Raw genomic sequence first — 17,741 nt, forward strand, 5'->3', positions numbered from 1 at the left:
TTGGGGTGAGGGTGGGTGGTGGTGGCTTCCTCAGAGTTGAGGAGAAACAAGCAGGCCTCTGCTGCTCCTGACCTGTGGCGAGGCCACCTGACTGCCCAGGGAGGAGATTTATGGGCAGGCTGTCAGACCACCTGTTAGCTCACCCTGGCCCCACAGCAGAATGGGGGCCCTTTGGCCTTCCTCGTTTCTCTGTGGCATCGTGCTTCTATGAGAGCCCTGGAAGCCAAGGCCTCGTAAGAGAACGCAGCTGCGCTGTGTTGGAGGAGCAGGAAGCCCTGCCTGGGCTGGGCAGCCGGACCCTCACTGGTGAGGAAAGCTGCTCTGGGGGCATCCCCAGCCCCCTGCCCTGGATACGTCTGCCGTGTCCCTCAGCATCTGCTGACAAACCTCCAGGGTCTCTTTCCAGAGGCTGGATGTTGTGAGTGGCAGGAGCCTGTTGCCTCCATTTTAGGCCTTCTGCCCTCCCTGCCCCATTCAGCTCCAGGCGCAGCACCATCTGCTCCGAGTTCGCTGAAGAAGCCCTCAGTCGTCATAGGCACTGCTTCCTGCATGTAGGACCGAGACCCAGCCTGAGGTCACCCCAGCAACCACCGTACCCCCCACCCCCTGCTGCCGCTGCCTTAGCTATTGGCTCATCTAGATCGAGGTCTTCAACGCAGGCTGCATACACCCCAGGGAGCACCTAGAGATTCAGATTTCTGAGCACCCTCAAGAGATTCCAAGTTAGTTGTGGAGTGGGGCCCCCTATTTGGCAAGAGCTCTCTAGATGATTTGAAGATTTATGTGTTAAAATGTGGATTCGGATGCAGTAGGTGTGGGGTGGGGCCCGAGCTTTTATGTGTTTTCTCCCTGGCTCCCAGGGGCTGCCCCTCTGGTTCCTGTGGCACAGGTCTACACCGTTATCCCCGCAGGTCAGGGCGGGTGCCCAGGGGCAGTCTGAGTGCCAAAGGGGTAGGAGGTGACACCTCTAGGCCCTTGGCTCTTCAGAGTAGTTCCCTGTGGTGCAGCCTTCTTGGGATCTGAGGAGGAGGCAAGGTCAGGGACATGCTGTGGGACTGTGGGAGCCCTTTGGCCATGGGAGAAGGCTGGGGATCTTGGTGTCTCTCTTCCTCTTCAGGAACAAGAGGACGGTCATCTCCATTTGTCACAGTGATGGGGATGAGAAGGGTGATCATCACTCTGTGCTCTCAGGGGATCTTACGAGAATAGGGGCATTGTTCTTTGGCAGGTATGTCTGTGTGGATGGGCCATGGGCTATGACAAGGAATCTCTTTCTAAAAGTCCCTTCTGAACCTTCCTCTCCCCACCTTTGGAGCCAGCTGACAAAGAAATAACCTAGTCAAAACCAACTTGGTTTTTTTTTTTTTTTTCATTTAATTAAAAACTTAAAAAAATTAGAAACTGAGCCTTGCCTGCGTCAGGTCTAGTGCCTGTGGCCTTGCAGTGGTGGCGATAATTTAATCATCATCAGGGTAATGGGGACATGCAGAGGCTGAGGGATGAACCCTAAAAAATGGCCTCTGGGAGGGAGTCCGGGCTGGGCCTGTCTCCAGTCTAGCAGGGAGGGGATGGGGAAGGTGGGGATCTGTGGCTGGAGGGCACTGTGGCCCTAATGCCTCTCCTTTGGGGGACTTTGATGACACGAGTGGGCAATGGGGGTAGGGAGCTGTCCCACAGATAGGTCAGCCTAGTACTGAGACTTTCCTCTTGAAGGCAAGGCCTCCCCACTGTCAGAGGAGAGCTGACACCAGGGTCTGTTCAGGAAACTGTCTCCTTGGGCTGCTCAGAGCCCCTCAGAGCTTCCCTCGCTCTCCTCCACTCTTTCTGAAACGCTGGGGTTCCTTCCCAAATGAGAAAGCCCTGCTCCGAAGAGAAGAAGGCCCCAGGGGCCCCAGAGCCCCTCAGTCACCGACAGCTCAGGCTCCATGCCCATTCCTTAGGGCCTGTGCTGGTAACGACTGCATGAAACCACTCAGGCAGGGGCTGGGTCAGCCTGGGAATAGGGGTGAGGCCAAGTGGGCAGGAAGGGAGTGTGCCCCCCGGGGTGGGGAGAGGGCAAGGCACAGCCGGCTGGGTGGGGCAGGGAGCAGCGGCCTTCAGTGGGGTTCGGCGGCCCCGTAGAAGAAGGGGTAGTAGAGGGAGCAGGGGTAGGAGAACATGAATTTGACTGCGAACTTCATCTCCTTATTCTTCTTGTCCCAGCGGTAGACGGCCATGAGCAGCAGCTGCCCGTCCACCTTGCGGCCCATGACCAGGAAGCTGCCGGCCAGGCTGTCCAGCTGCGGGCAGGGGCAGCTGGCGCCATTCTTCATGTGCAGCACCAGTCGCTTGGTGTCCTTCCGCTTCAGGGGGCCTGGCTTGAGCAGCTTCTTCTTTTTCTGGGCTCCAATCAGCTTCCGGTCCCCATTCTCTATCTTGATCTCCTTGATGCGCATTTTAACCACTGTGTATGTGCAGAGAGGGTAGACGGAGGGGCAGGGTGAGGATGGGTGGGTTCGCTCAGGCTGCTCTCAGGCCCCCAGTGGCTGCCTGTGCCTGAAGTCCCGCACCTGGGCCTCGGGGAGGTGGACTTCATGATCCCTGGGCTAACTTCCAGATGGGATTTCTGGCTCTGTGTATGTGTATGTGTGTGTGTGTGTGTGTGTGTGTGTGTGTATGTAGTCATGGTGGGTGGGCTGGTAAATGTTTGACAGCTGGCCCTGGGGAGGGGTCCTGCTCTGTAGCATGGGCTGGTTTCCATGAGGTCTGTGCCCCACCACTGGGGCCCACCACATCATGGGGTGCTGGGTTGAGCAGCGTGCACATGACCAGCTCTTGCTGGTGTGAACACACCACTGTGACCTTTGTGAGACTGTATGGTACGAGTGGGAGTGTGTTGTCTGGGGCAGTGTGTCTGATATTGGCCAGTATGTCTGTGGTGTGTCTGCAGGGTGGGGGAGGGGGAGATGTTTGAAGGCAAGAGGGTGGTTGGGGTGACCATCCAGGGTACACACGGTGGCTGTAGAGAGCCTAACATAGTTAGGGGTTGGGAGTCTGGAACTTGGGAAGGTCACTTAGGCTCATCTCCCACTTCTTCACGCCCCTGGACCCCCATCTCTGTGAGCAGCCAGGGAGATGCCCGAGAATGACTCTGTTCACCCCGGGAAGGAAACTTGTAAAATCTCTTTCAATCTTTCTCTTTCTTTCCTTAACCACTCTCTTGTTCTCTCTTGAACACACACACACACACACACACACACTCTCACACACTCAGACCTTGCAATAGGAGTATTCTCTTTCCAAACGGACTAATGACCTAGAAGACTGAAGTAAGGATTTCATTGCTATCTCTTTTTTACAGACAGGGAGGCTAAGACACAAAACAGCAGCCAACTTGGCAAAGGCCACATGCCGGGTCGTGTGGTCCTGACTAGACTTGGCTCACTGTCCCAGGAACGGAGAGGCTCCAGGATGAAGGCGTGGGACAAGTGACCACGGTTCCCCTGGCCAGAGGTGCATCGGGTACCACGCAGAGGCGCCCAGGGGCGAGGGTGCTTCACTTCCATCCTGGGGCCCAGCTCTTTCCCTGCTGCCCCCAGCCATCTCCAGGCTTATCTTGCTTTTCCTAAAGAGAATCCAGCCCTGGAGGGCCCTCTGCGGCCAGGTGCCAAGGGAGGGCTGCAGGAGCCTTGGTCGGGGGTGGGGTTTGGGGCCCATGGACCATGGCCTTGAGGGGCTTCTGAAGCCTCTGGGATGACCTACAAAATGAGGTGCATTTCTTTGGCCAGACAGTTCATGGTCTTCATCAGATTCTAAAAGGGACCCAGGATGCAAAAACTGTTAGTATTCACTATGATGGTTATGGACATGGGTGTTCGTGTGTGGGTGCGAGGGTCAAGGAGGAAAAGAATTGGGGCAGTGGGCACATGGGCTCCACACTCACCAAAATCGCTGGAACACATCTGCTCCATGAGGCCGTCGGCACTGTGCTCCATCTCACACTGGGCACAGATCTTGGTCACTGAAGAGAGAAGCAGGGGTGGGGTCGAGGGAGGCTGATGAGGGGATCGGAGCCCAAAAGCCATTCGCCACCTGAGGAGCCACCGCCCCCTGCCAAGCCTCCACTCTCATCAGGAAATGGGACGATGGTAAGGGTGCTCACTGGGTAGTTGTGAGGTTCAAAAGAGACAAGGTTGCTGGGGGACAAAACTGCCCCCGTGGGCACAATTGCTCTGTGATCCTGGCACCTGCCACCACGATGTGCATTGTCTTCTTCTAAACTTTGTTTCATTTAATCCTCAGCCTCTGAAGTATTCCTATTAAAGAAAAGAAAACTGAGGTCCAGAGTGGGTACCCAAGTCTGCAATACTATTGTGAACTGAGCTTGTAACTCAGGATGGGGGGTGTCTACAGGGTCTTCCTAGGAACACAGGGTCTGGGCAGGAGGGGAAACAAGTGACACTGGCAGGACAGGGCCTGTGGTAAACTGAGGAGCATCACCCTCTAAGGTGGGCACCTTAGCATTGCCAGGACTTCTGGGGTCTCAAAGGAAGCCCAAGCTCTTAATTTTTATATGAAATAATTTCAGTTTTATTGTGGGCCACATAAACCCTTCAGGCTGCCTCTGGTTCTCAGGCCCACATGGCACCTGCCCTCTGTCCTATGTCTCTGCTTCCAACTGGGTGCCCCATCACAGGGGAAGGCAGGCTTCAGAGAGGGCAGGCCCTGGTAGGATTCTGAGCCTGAGCCCAGGACTTCCCTGTCTTCCAGGCTGTTAATGCATGGCTTCTAAGGAAACCAGAAAAGGAACCAGACTGGGATCCCTGTAGGGACTGCGCTATCCGTGCTTGAGCTGGCTCGCTCTCCCCTGCTTCCTGGTCCCATTTCCAACCCAAGAATAGAGGTTTTCCCTTCTCTCAACACTCCCCCGTGATAGGACCCCTACCCAACTGTGACTCTCAGGAGGGACATGGGGGTGTAGGACCAAGGACTACGTGGATGAAGTTAGCCCTGGCGGCGGGGGAGAGGGGGGATAGGGTGTGGTGGAGTCCAGTTGCCTTTTGTTGCATCAGATAAGAAGATGGGAAAACAGTACTGCCCCTTGGGGGAGTCCAAGCATCAAGGGCTCCTTAGGCTCTCGAGTCAACTGCCCAGTCTTCTGTCTTCTGCTCAGTGCCACTGCTGGTTCTCCTGTCTGGTGCCCAACCCAGCCTTACTCTGCTTGCAAGGAGTTTTGGGGGTGGGAGGTGCACAGTGAAGGGAGGCTGAGACCAGGGAGGAATTAGGGGTAATTAGGGACTTGGGGTGGGTGGGAGGTGGCACTTAGGAGCTCACAGTTTTTGGAACCTGAGCTCACTTCCTATATTACTTATGGAAAAACTGAGGCTCAAAGTTTAGGCAACTCCTAAGGGCTGCTTGTTAGTGGCAGAGTCTGGCAATCTGCTCTTTCTTCTGCACTGAGCTTTACCCCAAGGTCTCCTAGCCTGGGGGATTAGGGAAGAGAGTGGGAGAATTTAGGGTTTCCAGGCATGGAAAATGGTGTGTGGGGGGTGGGTATAGCAGGGAAATGTGCTTAGCCCACAGTTTCCCCCCATATCCTTTCCCTCAGCCCTCCTCCCCCGCCAGGCCCCCAGCATGAGGAGGGGTTGGTGAGTCTTGTTTTGGTGCCTTGGGGTCCAGAGCTGTGTTGGAGGTGAACGGGCCTGGGCATTGTTTAGCGACTCTAGGCATTCTTAGGCTGAGAGAGGCCATAAGACATTTATGGGGACGCTTCTGGATAGGGGGACAGTATTGGGGCTACGCAGGGATTCCAGCGTCTTTGGAAGGTGAGCGTTGGGAGGAATGCCAGGGGCGTCTTCAGGAACGGAATCGGAATGGGGAGAACCAGTGAGCATGGCCAGAGCTGCGGGGAGGCACTACCCTGGGAGTCTGAGAAGGCTGCAAGACTGGCGGGGTGGGGGGACAGGGGGCGGAGGTGCAATTCCTGGGGCATGCAGGGCCAGAGAAGGCGGTGTGTGTGTGTGTGTGTGTGTGTGTGTGTGTGTGTGTAAGGGGGTGGCCCCTCCGAGTCGCCCGGGGCTGTCGGAGCGCGCGGGGGCGGTGGCGGCGGCGCTACCTGGAGGCGCGGTGGCAGGCAGGTGTCCGAACTGCATAGTGATGCAGAGGTCGTTGTCCAGGGGAAACTTGTGGCAGTGCAGCATCTCGGGCCAGGGGAAGCCGTAGGCCTCCATGAGTGGCGCGCAGCCGGCGCGCACCGCCTCGCACAGCGAGCGGCACGGGTAGATGGGCCGGTCGAGGCAGACGGGCGCGAAGAGAGAGCAGAGGAAGACCTGCGTGTCCGAGTGGCAGCGCTTGGCCAGCAGCGGCAGCCAGCTGCTCGCCTGCTGCTTCACCTCGGCCAGGCTCTCGTGCTCCAACAGGTTGGGCAGCCGCATGCGTTTGTAGCCCACGGTGTGGCAGAGCGGGAGGTCGGCGGGAATGTCGAGGCACTGCGGTGGTTTGGAGTACGAGCGCCCGTGCAGGGGCTCCGCCTGCCAGCCGTAGTAGTCGTACTCCTGGGCGCGCGCCGGCGCTCCGTGCAGCGCCCCCAGCAGCAGCGCCAGAGCGGCCGCCCGCGCGCCCCCCGCCGCCGCCCGCATGGTGCGCGGCGTCCCCAGCTGGCCCTGAGTGCACCCGCCGCCCCGCCGCTCCCCTGCAACCGCCGCCACCGCCGAGGTGGCCCGAGTGGTGGCAGCCTTCGCTCCGCTCCCCGGCGCACCGAGTGATCCTGGCACCTCCCACCTCGGGGCTCCGGCCCCGGCCTCACCGCGCGCCCCAGCCAATCTCCGGCCGCCCGGCCCCCGGTCCCAGGCGGGGAGGCGAGGTGGAGCCCCCACGGCCCCTCCCGCAGGCTCTCGCGAGTCCCGCCCCGCGCCGGCTCATGCGCCCCTCTCCCGCGCACCGGCTCCCCTACCAGCGCGGGGCTCGCCTTGCGCCGCTCCGGGGGGCTCCCTCAACTCCCTGGGCATTTCCTCGCGGATCGCGTTCTCCATCCTTCCTCCTTATCTCCCTCCGCCACAGCCTCTCCTGTTCCTTTTCTCACTCACTTCCCTTGCTTATCTGCCCGGCTCGGCCTTTCCCCCTCCACTCTGCTTTCTCTTCCCTGACACCTCGGTTCTCCCTTCTCCTGGCAGGAGGCTCCCGGCTGCCCACACCCTCCTGTTCCAGGAGGGCAGTTCTTCACCCGACCGCCCTCAAGCCTGTGTTTGAGCTCCTGCCCGGTGCCGGGCACTGTGCTGCTGGCTGCGGGGGAATCAGAGGTGCATCTGACTCAGGACCCCTGCCTCCAGGGACACTGTAGCCTAGTGGGGGCGAAGGTAATCGTAACTGCCATTCAGTGAGCTCTAGGTGCCGCGGACACTGCGCAGCCCTTCACAGCCTTATCGCCGACTATTTCTAGTGATAGCTAATACTTCTTGGGTACTTAAGAGTGTCTGTTCGAAGCACATTGCATAAGTTACCCCATTTAATTCTCACAGTAATGCTCTAATAAGGCGAGTGGATACTGTTATTATCTTCACTTTGCAGATAAAGGTACCCAGGCAAAGAAAAGTGAAGTGAGGATAGGGGTCAGGACTTGACCCCTGGTGGTCTGCTTCCACAGTCAGAACCCCGGTAACCTCGGGAAGTCTGGATTCTGAATCTGCAGTCTGGCTGGCTTTGAGGGCCTTCAGGTGATGTCACTGGCCCTTAGTCACACAGCTAAGGGGTGAGGGAGTCAGGATTTGAATCCAGGTTTGGGCTCCAAACACCAGGGCTTAACTACAGTGCCGGAAGATAAATTCCAGCCCAGGCCACGAAAGGCTGTAGAAGGAGGAAGGAATTGAGGCTATCCAGGGAGGCACTGGAGAGGAGTATTCAGGAACCCCATGTTCGGGGTCTTTTCCTCCTGTCTGGGGTCTGCCTTCCGTTGGCTTTCCTGTGGGAGCAGCTTTGGAGGAATACTTGAGGGTAGGGGAGCTTCTTGTTGAGAGCCCAACCTGAGACCTGACCTCCCCAGTCTTTGGTGGGGGGGGTCCTCTGGAAAGGCGTCTTGCAGGAGGGCTTGGGGCACTCTGGGAGTTGGGTCTGCCCCCACTCCACTTCTGCTGTTACACCTCCTACCCCCTATCCTCCTGAATGTTTCCTGCCTTCCATGGATCTGTCCTTGCAGTGGTAACGGAGGGAGGTGAGGGAGCACTCCTCTTAATATTCAGCAGACACACACGAAGCACCTACCGCGTGCAGGTGTGGAGGTGTGATGTATACACCACAGGTAGGGATCCAGAAATGCAGAAGTCTGCTTCATCTGCTCTAGCGTGAGAAAAAGACAAAAGGCAGGGCAGAGGACACAGAAGGACATCCAGCAGACAGAGCCCAGGGTGGGTTCAGGCAAAAGAGCATGAAGAGGTTCTTTGGATGACCTGCCAGAAGGTAAAGGACCCCTCCCTGTCGGCACAGGCAGCAGAGTGTAGTGATGGTACAAGAGCCTGGACTTTGCAGACCAGGTTGAAGTCCGAGTGCATATTCCCTGAGTGACCTTGGGTAAGTACTTAGCTATTCTGACCATCCATTTGCTCAACAGGTATTGTGGGGGGCAAACAAAATGATTCATGGAAGGAAAGCCCCCCTCACAGTGCCAGCACATGGTAGGCACCTAGGAATGGAAGATCTCCAAGGGATGTATGCCTTGGGAGTGAAAATGTGATGTGTGTTCTGCAGGCTCCCTGGGATACCTTTGTCCTGGCTGTGGTTTGGGCCCCTGAGCAGTAATTCTGTTCCCTGTGCTCCAGCTGACTCTTATCCCTGCTTCAGGCTTGGCAGGGCTTCTGCGGGGGAACATGTGGTCTTGGGCACTGGTAGGGGGTGTTGGCGCTCCCCAGGTGACAGGCAAGGTGATGGCTCCCTAGGCAGCTGGTGGGCCTCTGGGGTCTCAGCAGCGCAGTGCCTGGCCCGGTCAGCAGGAGGCGTTGTTCCTGCTGCTGGTGAGGTAAGAACCGCACAGGGGAAGAGCCAGGTCAGTTGTACCTGGCAGCTCTGGGGGCTCCTAAGGGCAGGGGTGCCAGTCTGGAAGCTGTGGGGAAAAGGAGGCCGTCTTTGCCTGACAACTCCCTGACACGGTGAGATTAAGGACGGAAGGCCTTCATGGGAATGCAGCCCAGGTGGGAGCTGTGCCATGGGGCACTCATTCGGAAAGAACTCCCGCTGCGGCCGAGCCAGTGGGTGACCTTGGCTCTGCACTCTGATGTGATGCCTCTTCCTGATGAGGCTGTTCCAGGGCCTGGGCAGCTGTGTGGAGCACCTGGCAAGCTGGGCATCTCTCCATCATGGAGCTTCTGCGGTCTGTCCAGGTGCACATTGCCCCCAGGTGATGGAAGGGACAGTCTGTTAAAAAAAAAATGTGTATTTGTGGTTTGTTGTGAGCAAAGTTTTACATAGATACTTCTTAGGTCAACCTTGCTAATCATGTAATCCAGTCCTACATTTTTCTGCCTTTTTATTGCCTGCTTTAGCGATTCTCCAGATGTGGTCAGGGTTCACCAGAGGGTCCCCAAGTCCTTTTCAGGGAGTCTACAAGGTCATAATTGTATGTGATTCAAAGAGTCACTCTAAGTACAAGATAGATCAATGGAACTTAAGGTAACAGAGTAAGAAAAGTTTATGGTTCTACGTTACAATTCAGGTTCAGGTTCTACATTACAACCAACATTTAAGGAATGGCCACATGGCGATTTTTTAGTAGTATCAAAGAAGAGTATTTACAGTGTTTGAAAAGGCTGTTAAAATATTATTCTCTTTTGCAGCTACATTTCCGTGTGAGGCCAAATTTTCTTCATATACTGTGACCAAAACAACATGCAACGACAGATCGAATGCAGAAGGAGGTATGAAATTCTGAGTCTAGTAAGCCAAATGTGAAAGAGATTTGCAAAAATCAAGAGAATGCCACTCTTTTCACTATTTTTTTGTTTTGTGAAATATACTTATTTTTCACAGAATTTGTTATTTATCTTCACATATAACTGGTTTATTTTTCTTACTTTGTTACTTATTTTTGTTACTTTCGCTCAGTTTTAATTTTAAACATGCTAAGTGTAAAAACACCTAAACGAGGGGCACCCGGGTGGCTCAGTGGGTTAAAGCCTCTGCCTTCAGCTCAGGTCTTGATCCCGGGGTCCTGGGATCGAGCCCCACATCAGATTCTCTGCTCAAGGGGGAGCCTGCTTCCCTTCCTCTCTCTCTGCCGGCCTTTCTGCCTACTTGTGATCTCTGTCAAATAAATAAATAAAATCTTAAAAAAAAAAAAACACCTAAATGAAAGGTCTGTAATTTAAACACTTGAATCTTTTTTTTTTTTTTTAAAGGTTTTATTTATTTTACAGAGAGAGAAAGAGAGAGGCAGTGAGAGAGTTAATACAAACAGGGATACTAGGAGAGGGAGAAGCAGGCTTCCTACTGAGCAGGGAGCCCAGTGCGGGGCTGGATCCCAGGATCCTCGAATCAAGACCTGAGCTGAAGGCAGACACTTAGTGACTGAGCCACCCAGATGCCCTAAAACCTCACTCATTTTTAAGAGTGTAAAGGGTTCCTGAGACCAGAAAGTTTAAGAACTGCTGGTTTACTTATTGTGTTCATTTCATTTCTTTCTTTCTTTCTTTTTTTTTTTTTTAAAGTAATCCCTACACCCAGCATGGGGCTGAAACTCAGAACCTCGAGATCAAGAGTTGCATACTGCACCGACTGAGCCAGCCAGGTGCCCCTATTCTATTCATTTTCGATAGAGGTGTATAAAATCTACTTTGATTGTGGGTTTACTATTTTTTCCTTTTTTTGAATCAGTTTTGCTCTATATACTCTGAAGCTATGTTGTTACGAGCATAAGGGTTCATGACCATTATCTGTTCTGGTTGGATTGTAATTTCTATCTGTATGAAATAGCTTTCTTCGTTCCTTTTAATGCTTTGTCTTGGGACTAATCATTCCATGCACGAACATTAAACTAGAGCCTGCTACGGGCCAGGCATATGCATGAAACAGTCTTGGTTCCCATCCCTGTGGAGGACACGGACACACAAAGGCAAGGTAGTGTGGCAGGAAGTGTCTGGGCTTTGCGTCAGACTGACTGGTGGCGAATTCTGGCCACTTGCTAACTGTGCATCCTTGGACGTATGTCTGTTGAACTTTGAACCTTGTTTTCTTCAAGTGGAGACTGAGGTGAAGAACATTTTTTTACTGGGTGTTAGTTAAGACTTACGGAAGCAAGGGAAGAGAGGAGCAGAGTGCCTGGCGTCTGGGAGCATTGTGATGAGCATGGTAATGGAGCCTTGAGTGGGAGATCCGCCCCATTCATGCCTCCCAAGGCTCCACCGGGAGGGGCAGTGCATGGCAGTGGGGAGTGTACCAAGCTTGGACTTAAAAGATCTCAGTTGTGTGTTTTCAACTTAATAGCAAGTCCTCCCAGCCCCAAATGCTCAGTGTCAGTTTCCTTATTGGTGAGATGGGGAGGACCACCTCTGCCTCACATTTTCCGGGCCATCCTGAGGAGCAAATGAAATAAGGAAGAAGGAGGAGGTGGAGAGGATGACGGGGGTGAGGCTGACTTTGTTGCCTGCCCCAGGTGGGGCCTCTTCGGTCCCAGCCTGTGAGCAAGGTCCGCCGGCCCAGGTTCACCTGCCTCCCAGGAGGGCTGTGATGCCCAAGGTGATGAGACAGAATCTTGTCCTTATTTCAGAGTCTTCGGGAATTACCTGCCTTTTATGATGTCAGTGCTCCCCCTTGGGATACGTGTCTTCACAGCAGGGGCTCCTGAGTGCTCAGCAAGAAGTCCAGCCTGAGTGGCCTGTGTAATTAGGAGAACTCACAGAGCTAGCAGGGCCCCATTGCTATGGCCCTTCAACGTCCCCCATCCCAACCATTGTCTGTAAGAGGAAACTAGAACTTGGCCTTCCTGACTCTCAGTCCAGTCCTCTTACTACAGCACTGTTTCGCTTTCCATCATTTAGGTTTGTTGATTGTAAAGTCAGCATCTGTCCCAGAGGTCCCCAGCCCCACCCACAGAGCCTTCCTGCTGTGCAGACTGTGCTCTGGGAAGCAGTTTGGGGGGGGGCATGTTTCAAGGATCTCTGAGTGCCCTGGTAGCCATGGGGTCCTGCTCACAGAGAGGCTGGAGCTGGGCTCACTGTCATTGAATTAAGTGGCCAGGGAGGCAAGTCACGGTCCTCCCTTCTATGACCCTGGACACTGGCAGGCACACTCACTGGATATCATCGGTGAGTCTCACTGGAACCAAAGCAGAGGCAAGCTTGTCTTGAACTGGGGCATGTCTTAGTTTAAGGAAGCCTATCTGAAGTGCAACAGGAGGGGTGTGGGTGGGCACTGCTGGTATTCTCTGGCCAGGGCTGGGGGTGTAGAGGAGGCTTTTGCCCTGGGTTCCCAGCATACCTGGGGCCCCCAGGGTCTGGCTAGTAGGCAACCGCAGCTAGAAGCATATCAGAGAGGCAGCTAAATGTTTTGGCTAAGGCCAAGAACTCTGAAGTAGGACTGAATTCTAATTTCAGCAATGCTACTTGACCTTGGGCAGGTTATTGAACCTCTCTGTGCTTCAGCTTTCTCATCTGCAAAATGAGGATAATAACGGTAATTCCTTTTAGGATTATTTAGAGGATTAGAGTTCATTTAACAATTGCTTACGGCAGTGCAGACAGGAAAAGCTATCTACACACAGTTGCTAGTTAATACTATTGAGCACTGGCTGACAGTGGTCTTTAGACACTTACCAAATTCCATTGCTCCTTGCTCCTAAGTTTCTCTTAAATCCACCTGTGCTCTCCCTCCTCCCACTTGTCCTTCCTCACTGCTCAGGGCTGCTCTCTGGTCTCATCATTTTCTGCTCTGCAGGAGGGAACCGGTCACTTCACACTGCTGACCTGTTAGCCTCTCCCTTCAGCTCTGGTCCCTCAGATGCTCTGGTTGTTTGTAGTGTCAAGTTCTTCCCAAGACTCTGGAAGGCTACACCTCTTCACTGGGCTTGCTCATGGAACCTGAACTCCCCTTTGTGGCCTCCTCATGTTGGTCATCATGGCACTGGGTCTATTGTCTTAATTTCTGGCATCCCTGTAGACAGAGAGCTCCACAAGGGCAAGAGCTCCATTTCTCTTGCTCCTAGCGCACTGCCAGGCACATAACAGGTGCTCAATAAATGTTGTATGAATGAATGACTGAATGGGTGGACAACTGTTTGGTGGGAGGAAGTGTCAGAAGAAAGGAGACTTTGGAGCGAGACTTCAGGCTGTAGCTAGCTTCTGCTAACCTTTTTTGGTCTCTGTTGGAATTCTTGGGAGGCCCAAGGAAGATCAGGAGGGTTATAGGGTGACTGTAAGGAGAGGTGGGGACCAAGGGAAGTCCAGTTGTGGAGTATTTCATGCTTGTTCAGGGATTGGGGGTGAGGGACAAGCCCCCTAGGCTCATGTTGACTTCTCTTTCCCTCCCCTCTCTCCGACATGTGTTTGGGGCATCCTAGGTGCCCGGCATCATGCCTGGTATCTGTGCTTTCCTTTCATGATCTCAATAGGTATTATTACCCCCATTTAATAGGAGAAAACTGAGACCCAGAGAGGTTCTGTAACTTACTATAATCACACAGCTACAAACCAGAACCAGAACTTGGAGTTCCCTCTGTGGCTTGTGTATTCCTGCCTGCATGTGAGAAGTGGCTAGGGGTTCCATCCTACTGAGCCCTGACCCCAACTCTCTTGCAGAAAAGGAGGGTCCTAGGGCCAGAGACTTCCATGGGACTCAAGTGACCGAGGCTGTCAGCAGGTTTGACCCTGGTTGGCCTGGCCACTGCCCCTGAGGGAACTCAAGATCTAGAGGGGCAGCTATGCAACGCACAAGTACATGAACACTAGCGCAACATCCCTGTGGGGAAGTAGAGAGGTGCCCCCAAAGCCTCATCTCTGTGGAAAGGAGAATGAGCACTGGACACAGAGTCAAAGGTACCTCGTATTATGTTTTGCTTCCACCACTTGTGGGCTGTGGGAACTCAGGTCAGACACAGTTCCTTGTGCTTTAGTTTTTCTGTTGGCAAAGCAGGCACTTTCTGCTGCAGACTTGTGGGGGGAGATTAAATGAGAAATACCTGAAGATGCTTAAAAGTGCTGTGGCCTAAGTGTTTGGAGTTTTGTGTCATCACGGGGTGTGTGTATGGGGGGGGGCGCGGGTAAGGCACGTGTGCACGGCCTCCACTCTTCCAGCCCAGCTACGGCTGTGTGGGCCCTTAGGACCCCAGATTTCTAAGATGTTTCCTTTGAAAGCTATTCACTATTCCGGTGGTTCCTGACCACCCGGGTGTGTGAAGGCACTAATAAAGGTTCATAAACTATTCTCCATGTTTCCCCAAATCAACACAGAACGGTTCATTTGCCTGTAAATAAAACAACAGATTTCTTTGCTTTTGGCTGGAATTACATGCTCTCAGGATGGAGCTCCTTCTCTCATGCTGAACAGGAGTAGATTGGCAGCCCATGCATCTTTGATTACTTTGGAAAACAGAGGCTGGGTGAGGGACATGAGTGGCCTGGCAAGGGGAACTGGAGGTCAGAGAGGCCCTGGGGGGCCTTTGTGCTCAAGGTTTAGGGGAGGAAGTCAGGAAGCCCCCAGGAGGTGCTGGAGGGCAGGACAGCAGAGGGGAAACCCAGGGCACGAGTGGTAGGAGTGGGGGCCAGCTGTTGGGGGAACCCTGGGCAAACAATGGCCTCATTAAGGAGAGGGTGCTGGTGGGGAGGAGCCCAGCAGGGCCAGGGAATCTCCAGTCCCCTACCCTACCCAATGGAGCAATTGTCTTCTGCTGGGAGGGAGCTGGGGCCTGAGCCTGGGAACTGCTGGGCGCTTGCCCTGAGGGCCATTGAGGTGGTCTCAGCTCTTTTCCTGGGTTCAGAATGGCTCTTCTGTGCTGAGGGTTCAGGCCACGGCAGGGGCTACCTGGTCCTTGTTCTTCCGGCTGGCGGGTTAGGGTGTCGGGGTTCATACAAGGCTCTCTGAAAAGGGGTCCCTACTTGCCTCCTCCCCACCTCTGGGAACCTGAGGTCCTGGCGGGGTTGGTCTCAAGCTACTATTTGTGGTTTTCCTCTTCTCCAGTCGCCTGCCGCACTGTGGCCTTGGGCTGGTTGCTTGACTTCTCAGGGCCCAGTTGTTTCAGCTATAAAGCTGGGGAGCATTGGGCTAGAAGTTCTCAGCTGCATGGATAGCCGGCCCCACCCTGCCTGTGTAGGGTGGTGAGGGAGCCTGGGGCTGACGTTGGCATTTATTGGCAGGGGCCAGGGATGCCTAACTCCAGCCCAGCCCTGCACGACCAAGAGTCGTCCTGTCCCAAAGGCTGAGAGAGAGACCCTGTGGAGAAGCACTCATAAATCAGTGCTTTTCACCACTGGTGTTTTTAAAGTAAGGCGATCCTGTTTTCAAATGATGTGGCTTGTGGGAACCCCGCAGATAAAATAGATGAGAGGGGGCAAGTGTGGTTAGGACTGGGGCTGGGCCCAGAGCCCAACCCAGGGGGCGTTCCCAGAGCCCGCAGTGCACCCGTCCAGCGTGAACTCTCCCTGGGGCTCATGCCGCTGGTGGGGCCCGATTCCGCCACTCTGGGTGTTCTGACTGGTGGGCATCTGTTCCCGTCCGTGCGCTGTACCTGGTGTTAGACCTCACCGCTGCATATGCCCCGTGGTGGTTCTGTTTTTGTTGGATTGTTAGAGGTGCAATGGGCCGACGAGGTTTGGGGTTACCTGTGAATTGTCCTGGTCTCCTTGGGCTCCCTGCACTGGGCTGGCCGACGTGGGCCATCGCAGGGCACACCCGACAGCCAGGGGAGGAGAGAGGTTCCCACATTCGGCTTGCTGCTGGGTCACCTGCAGATTCTAGTTGAACACATGTCACCCCAGGTGGATCTGAGGCAGTGGCCCGGGGACCAGGATGAGAAACGCTGGCCTTGGAGGGGGACCTTGCCTGCCTCCCTGCTCCACCCCTCCCCCAGCTGCTTGCAGCCACTCTCCAAGGCTCATGGGCCTCCTTGAGGCTGAAATGAAAGAACTCTCCCTTCTAGAGGCTCCTTACAACCTGCTTCCTGTGCCTGGGGGTCAGCTTAGGGAGGTACTTGTCCCTCTCACCTTCCGCAGCACCCAGCTGATTAACACCCGTGTTAGCAGACATTGTGCATCCCAGGCTGGGCCGGGCAGGAGTGCTTTATCATCTCATTTAAACCTCTCAGCAATGCCAACAGGCAGATGTTCTTATCACTGCTGTTTACAGATGAGAAATCAAAGGTGATTGAGGAATTGCCTGCGGTCACACAGCTGGGAATCTTCCGGAGGGATCGGACTCCACTATACACATTTGCACACCGACTGGGCAGCCAGTCAGTCCCTCCGTCTGGGATTTCATAATCCTGCTTCAGCGAGCCTGGCACAGTGCTGCTGTTAGTATTATTATCAGCAGGGACTTGGTCTGAAGACTTTCCAGAGGTTTGCACTTCCTGGGAGGTCCTCATGAGGACAGTGGCTGAGAGCTGTGGGTGTCCCGGCAGGATAATTCTCCTTTACCAGGTTTGGGAGTCGCATCTGATATCTTGCTTCATCCTTCAGCGACTGAAGGAGGTCTGTGTGATCAGTCCCCATTTTGCAGAGGAGGAAATTGAGGCTCAGAGAGCTGAGGAACGATGTCCGGGTCACTCAGGCAGTACAGTGACGAATGGAACCCAGCAGAGCTCTGACTCCCCCCGACATTCCGTGTTTTTTGCTGCCCCACGGGTCTGGATTGTGCCAAGGTCAGGAACATTTCTAGGCCTTTTTAGCCTGAAGTGTGCCCCTCCCCGACTCCCCACCCAGCCACCCCAAGGACTCTGAAGACAGCTCAGGGTCCATGAGAGACAGGGGTCTGCGCCCTCTTGACTGGGTTCTGTGGCCCGGCAGCTTGAGGTCAGGGAAAGGTACATTCTTTCCCTCTACTCGCATTACCCAGCCTCTGGCTTCCTGGAATTTTTGTGAAAATTCCAAATCACTTGGCAATAAGTCAGTCCTCTTCCCCACAGTTTTTGCAAACAGGAACTAAACACCCTTCACCTTCCAGATTGCACCCTTTCACACCCTTTTCCATTTGAGTCTGGTGCCAGTGCCCATTCAGGACAAAGCAGATGGGAGGCGAAACCAAGTCTGGTATGTGAGCAGGACAGCCAGATGGTCAGGGACTTGAGTCGTCACTTCTGGGCCCAGCTCTGAGGGAGGCAGAGAGGGCCCCAGACCTGATGCCTGTAGGCCCTAGACCAAATCCCTGTCCCATCACTTCCTGTGCAAGCTCAGGCTTGGACATCCCCTCTCTGGGTTTCCCCACCTCTTAAAGGAAAATAATGATGCCATGCTGGTGAGAGGGTCCGAGAAGGTAATGGACGTGAAGAAGTCTTATCACTATTATCATTTGATTACCTGGAGATCAGGGTTGTTTTCGTTTATTTATTTTTATTTTTTAAAAGATTTTATTTATTTATTTGACAGACAGAGATCACAAGTAGGCAGACAGGCAGGCAGAGAGAGAGGAGGAAGCAGGCTCCCCGCTGAGCAGAGAGCCTGATGCCGGGCTCAATCCCAGGACCCTGGGATCATGACCTAAGCTGAAGACAGAGGCTTTAACCCACTGAGCCACCCAGGTGCCCCTGTTTTTGTTTTTCTTAAAGATTTTATTTATTTATTTGAGAGAGAGAG

At 54.3% G+C, this 17,741-nt stretch overlaps 2 protein-coding genes across 8 annotated transcripts in view; one reads left to right on the plus strand and one right to left on the minus strand.

The window, feature by feature from the left end:
- ZFYVE27 (zinc finger FYVE-type containing 27) overlaps positions 1-10,756 on the plus strand; it is a 38,780-nt gene extending 28,024 nt beyond the window's left edge. Inside the window, exons 13-14 of one of the 7 annotated variants that reach the window (XR_004278498.1) lie at positions 7,152-8,986; positions 9,801-9,885. Coding sequence is in view for 5 of the 7 variants with exons in the window: in XM_032311978.1 (XP_032167869.1) it covers positions 7,152-7,318 (167 nt within the window). In the remaining 2 variants the exon portion in view is untranslated. The other 6 variants (XR_004278499.1, XM_032311979.1, XM_032311978.1 and 3 more) reach the window with 6 other exon arrangements.
- Positions 1,384-6,759, minus strand: SFRP5 (secreted frizzled related protein 5). The gene is made up of 3 exons (XM_032311983.1): positions 6,095-6,759; positions 3,923-4,000; positions 1,384-2,443 (listed from the first exon to the last, which is right to left on the minus strand). Exons 1-3 carry the CDS (start codon positions 6,615-6,617, stop codon positions 2,097-2,099), a joined length of 948 nt encoding a protein of 315 aa, XP_032167874.1. The 5' UTR covers positions 6,618-6,759; the 3' UTR covers positions 1,384-2,096.
- Positions 10,757-17,741: the final 6,985 nt, after the last annotated feature.

This window comes from Mustela erminea, chromosome 14 (assembly GCF_009829155.1).
Source record: "Mustela erminea isolate mMusErm1 chromosome 14, mMusErm1.Pri, whole genome shotgun sequence".
Taxonomy (NCBI): Eukaryota; Metazoa; Chordata; class Mammalia; order Carnivora; family Mustelidae; genus Mustela; species Mustela erminea.